At 35.4% G+C, this 12,263-nt stretch overlaps 1 protein-coding gene across 1 annotated transcript in view; it reads left to right on the top strand.

Moving 5' to 3' along the window:
* Positions 1-12,263, top strand: part of CSRNP3 (cysteine and serine rich nuclear protein 3) — a 195,778-nt gene that overhangs the window by 33,867 nt on the left and 149,648 nt on the right. Inside the window, exon 3 of the mRNA XM_061135230.1 lies at positions 2,667-2,755. Coding sequence (XP_060991213.1) covers positions 2,743-2,755 — 13 coding nt within the window. The 5' untranslated portion in view covers positions 2,667-2,742. The remainder of the gene's footprint in view (positions 1-2,666; positions 2,756-12,263) is intronic.

Raw genomic sequence — 12,263 nt, 5'->3', positions numbered from 1 at the left:
TCAGTTCAGTTCAGTCGCTCAGTCATGTCCAACTCTTTGCAACCCCCATGGACAGCAGCATGCCAGACCTCCCTATCCATCACCAATTCCCGGTGTCCACTCATGTCCCGGTGTCAAACTCATGTCCGCTGAGTCAGTGATGCCATCCAATCATCTCATCCTCTGTTGTCCACTTCTTCTGCCACCTTCAATCTTTCCCAACATTGGGGTCTTTTCAAATGAGTCAATTCTTCGTGTCAGGTGGCCAAAGTATTGAAGTTTCAGCTTCAACATTAGTCCTTCCAATGAACACTCAAGATTGATCTCCATTAGGATGGACTGGTTGGATTTCTTTGCAATCCAAGGTACTCTCAAGAGTCTTCTCCAACGCCACAGTTCAAAAGCATCAATTCTTCAGCCCTCAGCTTTCTTTATAGTCCAACTCTCATATCCATAAATGACCACTGGAAAAACCATAGTTTGACTAGATGGAACTTTGTTGGAAGAGTTATGTCTCTGCTTTTTAATATGCTGTCTAGGTTGGTCATAACTTTCCTTCCAAGGAGTAAGCGTCTTTTAATTTCATGGCTGCAGTCGCCATCTGCAGTGATTGTGGAGTCCAAAAAAATAAAGTTTGTCACTGTTTCCACTGTTTTCCTATCTATTTGCCATGAAGTGATGGTACCAGATGCCATGACCTTAGTTTTCTGAATGTTGAGCTTTAAGCCAACCGTTTCACTCTCCTCTTTCACTTTCATCAAGAGGCTCTTTAGTTCTTCTTCACTTTCTACCATAAGGATGGTGTCATCTGCATATCTGAGGTTATTGATATTTCTCCTGGCAATCTTGATTTCAGCTTGTGCTTCATTCAGCCCAGCATTTCTCATGATGTACTCTGCATAAATATTTTTGCTTTACTCTATAGACTACCTTAAATGACTAAAGAAAGTCTTTTATTTTTGGTTGTAAAATGCAATTATGCTTTAAATTTCAATTTTTCCAACTGGTAGTCAAAAAACATACAGTCTCTTCCCGAGAGTTAGCTACACGTCACAAATACATGGTAGCCAGTTTTCCTGTGTGTACAATAGGGAAAACTGAACTAGATAGCAGTTTCTTCACTTTTTTGCCTCTTGATGTGTTTATATTTAAGTTTCCCCACTTTTTTATAGAAGCAAAATTTTATTTTATTTTTAGGATAAAATCTTAATGATACCTCAATATGTAAAAATGACATTTAAATAATATGAGATTCATTTTCATTAACAAGAAAATTAGAGTTAAGATTATAAATGACATTTATAGAAAGATTCATTTCAGCATCTAATTTATTTTTAGTATTTGATTTTAATTTCAGATAAGTTTTTAAAGTCTGTATTCAATGGACACATTACAAACAGGTAGAGATCTGTTAACATGCTTACTTGTTGGTTCTTAGTTGCTTGACATGCAATCTAGGATATGTACATAACAGAGGAGTCAGTTATTTTCTGAAATATTCCTCAAAATAAGTGCAAAGGTGATGTAAATTATTGCTTTAGTGGTCTTCAGTATGTCATCATGTTATGCATAATATTCTTAACAGGGTTTTAAGACATTTTAAATTATACTTAAAATTGAATTTTGAATCTATCTTTCCAAAATTTCTCATTCTTTTGCTGAATCTGGGCCTTCTCAGAAGCAAACTGAACTCCATTATCTCTATTAACTCTGTAATTCTAACCGCAATTTGATAACAGTATGCTACTGTTGTGAGTGCTGCAGGTATTCTAGTATGTTCTAAAGCTATTTAAAGTGTATATCCATGAAGATACACATAAAGTTTAAACAGAGAAAGAGGCTCCTAAAGACATAATTTTCCTAAGACAACTTTTTTCTTAAAGATTTTTGCTGTTTTAAGCTTGTTTGAATGACATCAGCATAAGTTGTTTGCTCAGTCTATTTCTTCATTCAGTAATCCATTCATAGTCCTTTTACATTAGCTATTGTTATTGGCTATGATCAGTGGTAGTTCACTTCTGGCTGTTGTGCAAACACAATAAATGAACCACAGTTCACAAGTTTCTCTATGTCGTGTTTATGGAAAAATTTTACATTTGTATATGGACTTACTGATTTATCTTATTAGAATGGAAATTTGTTAGTTATTTAGAAAAAGTGATTATATATGATACATTTTAGTCTGGAAAAATAAAAGCATTTAATTATTGCCAGGATTTTGTCATCTCTTTAAATTATTTCACTAATCCTAATAAATATTTATTGTGATTTTCATCAACTATCTAGCTATAATATTTTGGTTGGTTTTCTTGTTTATTTTTGTTTCTTGAAGATATGACTCTCTGGAGACTAGAAAGTTTTTTAAATTTAGTGTGATGTTGATTGATGAGATACAGTGCCTTTAATTTTTTGTCCCTAGTAACAGTTGTTGATTGAATAACAGGTTAACAAATAAATGAAAGCTTATGAATGATTAGAAATTTACTACATTCTTTTAAGATGGATATTTTTTCTTCACTAATTTATATACAGTATAATCATTCAGTTCTAAATTTAATGCCTTATTTTTATATTCCAAGAATCCTATTGATTTTGCTCTGTCTCATTATATTTACACCTTGTTGTAAACTTTACTTCTTGAAAATATAACCTTATATGACATATTGAAGCATATTTTCTTTTTTAAGGAAAAAATAAGGAGAGATCAACAGACTGAAAAGATGTTTTCAGAGGCATAGCGTCTTCAGGAAGATACTGACATTCATGAGATCTCAAGGTTAGTATACATTATCCTTTTCATAGTTATGCAGATCTGGGATGTAACTGTAACACTATTCCCTATGCTGTTACTGCTAATGTGTAATTGGATAATAAGGAAAAATGCTCTTATATAAAATACATATATTTAAATGTTCTCTTTAAGATTTCAGGAAATTCATTTATACTAGAAATGTATATTTTTATTCAATTGGGGATAATTACAAGAATTTTTTTTTTTTAGTATAGAATCCATTTTCTATTAAAGTTTTCTTCACTTTTTTAATGGGTAACACTGTTAGCATAAAAATAAACATTATGCATTCCTATACATTTTTATTTTGAATTTGTTAAGGAATGTATACCTATTTAGCAAGTCTTTAAATTTCTTTTGTATCTTTTGTTACAGCATACACACACATTCTTTAGAAGGACCACTAAAGAGCAATCTTTCTAAAATTCTTAGAACCTCATCCCCTGACTTTCCCAAGTACAGTAAAAAATTTTACTCTTGTCAGAAAGTGTGACCTCAATAAAATGACAGTTGGTATGAATGAGCAAAAGGATATGTGAGGAATTTACAAGTTGTTTAGAGTCATAAATCTAGAAAAGCAAAGCAAAATAAGCCTGCTCTTATTAAATAGCTTCAGTTCAGTTCAGTTCAGTCACTCAGTCCTATCCCACTCTTTGTGACCCCATGGTCTGCAGCATGCCAGGCCTCCCTGTCCATCACCAACTTCCAGAGTTGACTGAAACTCATGCCCACTGACTCGGTGATGCCATCCAACCATCTCATCCTCTGTCATCCCTTTCATCTCCTGCCTTCAATCTTTCCCAGCATCAGGGTCTTTTCAAATGAGTCAGTTCTTCTCATCAGCTGGCCAAAGTATTGGAGTTTCAGCTTCAGCATCAGTCCTTCCAATGAATATTCAGGACTGATTTCCTTTAGGATGGACTGGTTGGATCTCCTTGCAGTCCAAGGGACTCTCAGTAGTCTTCTCCAACGCCAAGTTCGACACCACAATTCAATAATAAACAGTTTATTATAGTAATAAATGAACATAAAATATTCAGTTGGAAATTTGAGCTACAATGTAGGTTAAAAATGGTTCATTCTGATGGGATAACTTGAGAAAGTGGATAATTTCTGACTACTTTGTATTGTGGGGACCCAGTGTCAAATATTAATAATTTTAAATGAAATATATTGATGATTCTTATTTATTTTTATTTGTTTTATGTGTTTATTGAGGTAACATTGATTTATAACATTATGTAAGTTGGATGTGTACATTATATTTCTGCTTCTGTATACAGCATAGCATGCTCGCTATAAGAAATTTAATTTCTATCTGTAATCATACAGCTGACCCTTCTTACCCATCCCCTACCTGTTCACTGCCTCCCAGCCCCTTCCTTTCTGGTAACAACTACTCTGTTCTCTGTAATGATCTTTTATTTTGATTGCCTTGATCATGCTTGCCTTCAGAATCTTCTTTTCCTCACTCATCCAAGAACACATCATTCAAAACTTATTTAAGACTTAACCATATGCAAGACAATGGGCTGAGTGAAGTTTTGGTTGTTTCAAAATGAATAAGATATGGTTCTTGTTCTCAAGAATTTTGCAGCTGATGGATGTGTTTCTGGGAAATTAATTTTATTATTAATGCAAGCAACACATAATTAAAAAGACAGGCTAGATTTAAAAGGGCAAATAATGAATCCTAAAGCACAGTGGGAATTCTTTCGGGATTATTCATAAGTTCACATTATGGCTTTTATTAGTCAATGATACTGAGTGTTTATACCAATGGGAGTGGTGCTCCATTACAACCCACATTCAAATGACCTTTTAGTAAAGCTCTTCAAGTATAATACAAGTAAGTAATATGAGATTCTAAGAAAGAAAAGTCTTTTTTTTTTGCCACAACTGCAAATTTAATGTTGTAGAAAATAGTTATGCAAACACATGAAAAGAACAAAGGTGAGAATTGCCTACTTAGTTTTTCTTATTCCTGTACAGGCAACTTCTTTATTAAGCTAACCAGAGAATTAAATCATTTCCCCAAAGACCTAGAAAGGCATGTAGATTTTCAATGCTTGTAATGTAGGTTTGAATGCTATAAACCCCTAAGGAATCCATATGCAAATAGCTGGGTAAGTAAAGAGATTTGCAGTAGAGTGGGAGTCTAAACTCCGCTGGAGACGGAATTGCACAGCACTATGCTTCTCACAAAATGCTTCTAAAAAGGTGATGTCTTAAGGTGCAGATCTCCAGCACTAGCCACAGGTAGGACTCCACCCCCAAGCCATGAAAACAAAAAATGTCTCCAGACGTTGCCCAGTAACCCCTTGGGAAAAATTATCCCAACATGAGAATCACTGATCACATCCTAACCTCCACAACCTCAATAAACATCTACCCCATATCAACAAAAATCCTTCTAGCCACCAACAGCATCTTGTTCTCAATTAAAGCTCAACTGAGACACTTTAAATTCCAGGCACCATTGTTAAAGTGAAACTCACTTAACCATCTGTATATGTTTTTAGTTTCCCTTCATTTGCTTTCACCTGTCCTTGTATCTAAAATGTGTCTGACAGAATAATGAGTGAATATGAAATAAGTTAGAAAATTAGGGGAAAGGAAAAAATAAGGTTAAAACATAAGTTTTTTATTGGGAGTCACAGAAGGAAATGGCAAACCACTCCAGTATTCTTGCCTAGAGAATCCCAGGGACAGAGGAGCCTGTGGGCTGCCGTCTATGGGGTTACACAGAGTCGGACATGACTGAAGTAACCTAGCAACAGCAGGAGCACATAAGTCTTAGGCTACAAATGAATAAATCCTTTCTCTCTCAGTCTTGTTTTTCTTGAATCTGTGGCTTTTTCCATTTTCCCAAGCCTTACTTGGACTTTGGCTTGGACACCAGGAGCTTACTGTCCACATTTCTATAGCCTGTCCTTTTACACTGTACACACAAACCTGAATTTATATGAGAAATCTCTTTTCTTAAATTCAGGCCCATGAGTGCTACAGGAATGAATTATACCACTCTGCAGATAGATGGTTTTCTAATCTGAGTTAGTCCCTCAGTAGCATTCACTAATCCTGTCACTCTGATGTGGTCAGCCACCATTTCAAAGTTTATTGCCCAACTTAAGCCATACAATCCCTGCCCTTCACTCTCAGTGAACCTCCTATTTTGATAAGAAAATTGAGGTCATTGTACAGAAACTCCTTGTGTATCCTTGTGAGTCCCTCCAGCACCAAACAGCAGCATCTATCACCATTATTTCTTTCTTCCAATCTTAAGGGATCAGGAGTCCTTCCTGCTATTCAAGGCAAAGCCTGGATTTGATTTTATTCCCTATCACTGATGCTAACGCTTTTGCCATTAATTTCCTTTATACCCTTTACCTTCAATACTTTCTTCTTTGCTGACCCTTTTTCTTCAACCTATACATGCTCTTCAAACTTCTATCCAAAAAAGTAAGTCAACAAACAAAAGCAAACTGACCTCTCCCTTCACTTGATTTCGCCGCCGCTACCATCCAATTTCTCTGCTCCCCAGCTCATTCAGGCTCTCGATAGTAGCGGTCTACATTCATTATCTCCAGCGTCCAAGATTCAGTCCCTGCTCAGCACAGTGCGATCTGATATCTAACCCCATTTAACAGAGCACGCTCTCTCTAAAGGCTCAGATGACCCGCTGCCCTTATCTTGACTGGCTCTCTCAGGGGTATTTGACACTTTTAACTTCATTTTTCTTCCTTCATTTCCTGGGCTGTTGTGACACCCCTCCCTCTTGGTCTACCTTATCCCTTGGAAACCTTTTCACAAACTCCCCTTTCATGGGCTCTTCTTTCTGTATTCTTTCCCAAAGCCAGAACCATAACTCAAATACCAATAGGCAGTCGGAAGTAATATAAATGAGTGAAATCAACTCACTGAAAACAATAAATATTGTAGAAACCAAACAACGTGCCTGCAGCAGGTCTTGATATTTTACTCCTGCTCAAAGGATAGTGCTCCCTAGAGACCCACCCTCAGCTTCCTGCTCCTCCACCCGCCTGGCTATCCATGATCAAGCAAAGCCACACTTGAGAGTTTATTAATGATATAGGTGGCAGTGACTCCAACCCTGTTCTTTGATTTAACTACAGAATTGCATATCACACACACACATGTCTATAGGATATCAATGCCTGGTAAGGACAGACACAAAGACAAATCATCAGACCAATGGAAATACAAAGTTCAAAAACAGACACTATATACATGTGATCATAAAATGCAACAAAGAAATAATCATCTGTCAATGGGGGAGGTCTTCCAATGGAAGTTTATTAGCAACCCCAGGTATACAGTTAGTGTCTGAAGGCGTTTTGAATGGGGAGAAGCAGGAGGGACAGTGGCTTACTTAGTAGAAGGCACTAGAACAATTCTTTACTTGGGGAAAAATAATACATCATATGGGCTTCCCTGGCGGCTCAGCAGTAAAGAATCTGACTGCAATGCGGGGGACCTGGGTTTGATCCCTGGGTTGGGTAGATCCCCTGGACGAAGGCATGGCAACCCACTCCAGAACTCTTGCCTAGAGAGTTCCATGGACAGAGGAGCCTGGTGGGCTGCAGTCCGTAGAGTCACACAGAGCCGAATAGGACTGAAGCGACTAAGCAGCAGCAGCCTCCATCATACCATATTAAACTGTAGATAAAGATTTAAAGTACTTTAATTACTTTAAATATTTTAAAATTATTATTGAACATTCAGTAAGCTCGATAACTCACAAATATTTATGTGTCTTTGGTTTAGGGAAGCACTTAACCAATGCAGGAAAGCAAAGAAAAATGAAAAATAATTTATTCATTTTCATATTTACAAACAGTAAAATTCACTCTTCTTGGTGTATAGTTACAGAAGATCTGACAATTGCATAGAGTCATGTAATCTTCCCTACAATCAGGATACAGAATGGTGTCATCACCCCTAAAATTCCCTTGAGCTGCACGTTGTTGGCTCCTCCCCACCCCAATCTCTGGCAACTGATCTGTTTTAGTTCACTATAGTTTTGCCTTTTCCAGAATGTCATACCAATGGAAACATACAGGATGTAGCCTTTTGTAACCAACCTCTTTCCCTTAATTATAATGCATTTGAGATAGGTTTATGCTGTTGTATATTTCTATAGTTTGTTCCTTATTATTGCTAAGTAACATTCCATTGTATGAATGTATCATAGTTTGTTTATCCATTAAAGGACATTTGGGTTGTTGAGATTTTGTTGTTTCGAATAAAGCTACTATAAGCATTCATTTAGAATTTTTTGTGAGAACCTAAATTTTCATTTATCATGAGTAAAGGCTTAGGTGGAATTGTGTGTCACGTGTTGAGTATGTTTATAACTTTCTAAGACACTGCAAAAATGTATTCCAAAATGGTTGATGAGTGCATGTTAAGTAGCTTCAGTCACATCCAACTCTTTGCAACCCAGCGGACAGTAGCCCGCCAGGCTTCTCTGTCCATGGGATTCTCCAGGTAAGAATGCTGGAGTGGGTTGCCATGTCCTCCTCCAGGGGATCTTCCTGACCCAGAGATCAAACCCGCATCTCTTATGGCTCCTACGTAGTGCTACCTGGCAAGCTTTAAATGGTTGGTATCATCTTGCATTTCTATCAGCAATGTAAGAGTATTCATACTGCTTCACACACCAACATTTTGTATTATCAATTTTTATTTATTTTTATTTTAGCCATTCTAATTGTCATTGTGATTTTTATTAATTTGTATGCCCTAAATAAATAATAATATTGATCATTTTTACTTGGGTTTGTTCACCATCTATATATACTTTTGTGCAGTGTTTATTCAAATATTTTGTCCAATTTTTTAAAAAGAATTATTTAGAACAGTTTTAGGTTCATAGTAAACCTGGGAGGAAAGTACAGAGATTTTCCACATATTTCCCACCTCTACCACATGCATAGCTTCCCCCATTACCAACATCCCTCAACAGAGTGGTACCTTTGATGTAACTTATAAATCTGCATTAACATATCAAAATCACTCAAAGTCCATAGTTCACATTAAGTTTCATTCTTGGTGCAGTACATTGTATAAGTTTGGATAAATGTATAATGACATGTATCCATCATTGTAATATACAAAGTATTTTCACTATACCCCCAAATCCTTTGTACTCTATATCTATTTCCCTTTCCTCCCCACCCTCAATCCCTGGCAACCACTAATCTTTTTACTGTCTCCATAGTTTTTACCTTTACCAGAATGTTAAATAGTTGGAATCGTATAGTCCATAACCTTCTCAGATTGACTTCTTTTACTTAGTAATATACCCTTAAGTTTCCTCCATGCCTTTTTGTGGCTTAAAAAGCCATATTTATTTTTAGCACTAAAAAATATTTCATTGTCTGGATGTATCACACTTTACCCATTCACCTACTGTTAGACATCTTGGTTGCTTCTAAATTTTGGTAATTATGAATAAAATGTCTAGGAACATTCAATAGCAGATTTTTGCATGGACTTAAGTTTTCAAACCTTTTGGATAAATACCAAAAAGTGTATTTGTTAAGTCATATGGTCAGAGTATGTTTAGTTTTGTGAGAATCCACCAAACTGTCTTTCAAGGTGTCTATACCTTTCTGCATTCCTAGCAGCAATAAAGAATTCCTATTGCTCCACATCTTATTCAGCATTTGGTGTTGTCAGTGTTTTGGATTTTGGGCCATTGAGAGTCCCTTGGACTGCAAGGAGATCCAACCAGTCCATCCTAGAGGAGATCAGTCCTGGGTGTTCATTGGAAGGACTGATGCTGAAGCTGAAACTCCAGTACTTTGGTCACCTCATGCAAAGAGTTGACTTATTGGAAAAGACCCTGATGCTGGGAGGGATTGAGGGCAGGAGGAGAAGGGGACGACAGAGGATGAGATGGCTGGATGGCATCACAGACTTGATGGGCATGAGTTTGAGTAAACTCCGGGAGTTGGTGATGGACAGGGAGGCCTGGTGTGCTGTGATTCATGGGGTCACAAAGAGTCAGACACGACTGAGCGACTGAACTGAACTGAATAGATAGATAGTGGTATCTCATTTTTAAAATTTACATTTCCCTGATGACATATGATGTGGAACATCTGTTCATATGCTTATTTGCCATCTGTGTATCTTTGGTGAGGGGTCTGTTCAGGTCTCTGACTCATTTTTTAATCTTTTTCTTACTGTTGAGTTTTAAGAATTCTTTGTATTTTTTTGCCTATTTTTTATTGAGTTGTTTTCTGTTGTTTAGTTTTGAGAGTTCTTTATAAATGTTCTGTATAAAAAGACTTTGGGAGATGTGAAATTTGCATATATTTTCCCCTTTTGTTTTTGTTTTCTTGACTTTGTTTTCAAAGAATAAGAGTTTTTAACTTTGATGAAGTCATATGTATTAATTTTTTTCTCTTCTGAATTACAATTTTGGTGTTGTATCTAAGAGCTCTTTGCCTGTCCCAAGGTCACAAAGATTTTCACCTGTTTTTCTTCAAAATGTTTTATAATGTCATGTTTTACATTGGGATATATGATCAATTTTGAGTAAATTTTTATATGGGGTAAGAGATTGAGGTTCAATATTTTGCATACAGACATCCAAATGCTTTATTTTTTAAACAGACTCTCTCTTCTCCATTAAGTTGCTTCTGCACCTTCATCAAAAATCAGTCACATTTGTGTGGGTCCATTCCTGGCCTCTCTTTTCTGTCCCACTGATGTATGCATTTGTAATTTTTCCCATTATCACAATCTTGATTCCTGTACTCTGTGGCAAGTCTTGAGATCAGATAGTGTGTGCTCTTCTTTTTCAAAATTTCTTTGCACTGTGCATTTTAATATCAGTTTGTCAATACAAAAAATCCTGCAGAAATTTTGATTGGAAGTTCATTGATATGCATTTTTTAAAGTCTTCAAATTAAATTTAAATTAAAAAACACTTGAAAACATATTCACCCAATATATAGGATGAAATAGTCAATATTATTAAAATATAGAGTTGTTAGGTACCACTAAGAAAATATAAACCTCATTAAGATAACTTCTAAGGCCTTCTGGGGCTTCCCAGGTTTTCAGTGGTAAAGAATCTGCCTGCCAATGCAGGAGACACAGGTTCAATCCCTGGGTCTGGAAGATTCCCGGAAGAAGGAAATGACAACCCACTCCAATATTTTGCCTGGAAAATCGCATGGACAGAGGAGCCTGTTGGGTTACAGTCCATAGGGTTACAAAGAGTTGGACACAGCTGGGCGGCTTTCTGAGAACTTTTTACAGAAATTGTTCTAGTCACCTCTAAGTTTAAAAAAAGAAATATTAAAATAATTTAAGTAACTAGAAACATTTGATGTGTAACAATGGTCATATAAGTATATAAAACTTTTTGAGATAGTATAGCATATGGACAGAGAGCATCAGTTTAAAGGTCAGCCTAAACTTTGAGTTCATTCTTATTTCTGAGGATTTAAGCAAACTGTTTAAATTTTCTAATGTTCAGATATTCTATCAATTAAGTAGATATAAAGTCTAACACATTGTAAATATAAATGGGGATTATTATTGGTGAAGATGTGGAGAATTGGACAGTGTCACACTATAGGGATGGACAAGTAAATTAGTTCAACTTTTCTAGAAGGTAATTTGTCATTATGTGTCAGATCATTGTACTCTTTGCATCTTCTTAGAAATTCCAGATATTTAAAAACCTTAATGAAATAATCAATTATGAACACAAAACTATGTATACACAAATGTTTATTAAGATAATGTTTAAAATAATGAAAATAAGAAACATCTGCAAGTCTGATAATAATGAAGTAATTAAATTATTTAATATCCATTCAAAGTAATATCCTGAGATGGTTAAAATAAAGATGTTTCCACAGCATATTTTATTATTAGAGAATTATATGCAGTATACCAATAAGTCAAAAGAAGGCTATAAAGTAGTTTTTGCAGTGTGATGTCATTTATGCTTTTAAATGATGTATATGCATGGAAGAAAGGATGACTAAATAAGTGCATATGTGTATGGGTGTATGCACATACAAACACATATAGAAAGTTGGTTATGTCTGAGTGGCTGGATGTAGATTTAATTTCTTGCTTTTTTGGTGTTTTTCAGTAGTCTCCAAATTTTCTGAAAATATATCTTATTATTACCTAAAATTAGGTAATTTAAAAAAGAATATGGAGGTGTAGGAAATCAAACTATATAAAAAAATAAACAGTCAACTACTTAAAACATTTCATAGATGACAGTGAAGGGTTAGCTTTATTATTTAGCCATATTATTTAAAGAAATTCACAAAGGGCTAAAAAATGGAAGAACAACATGCATAAAAATGAAATATAAATAGCTGATAAACATATAAAAAATTTCATCTTTAACAATATTCAAAGATATGAAAATAAAGTGTTGTAATTTTATGTCTATCAAATTAACACAGGTTTTTTATTACCTATCTGTTTC

This window comes from Dama dama, chromosome 33 (assembly GCF_033118175.1).
Source record: "Dama dama isolate Ldn47 chromosome 33, ASM3311817v1, whole genome shotgun sequence".
In the NCBI taxonomy this organism is placed as follows: Eukaryota; Metazoa; Chordata; class Mammalia; order Artiodactyla; family Cervidae; genus Dama; species Dama dama.
The sequence above is the reverse complement of the archived record's forward strand: the minus strand, read 5'-3'. Positions and strand labels throughout refer to the sequence as shown.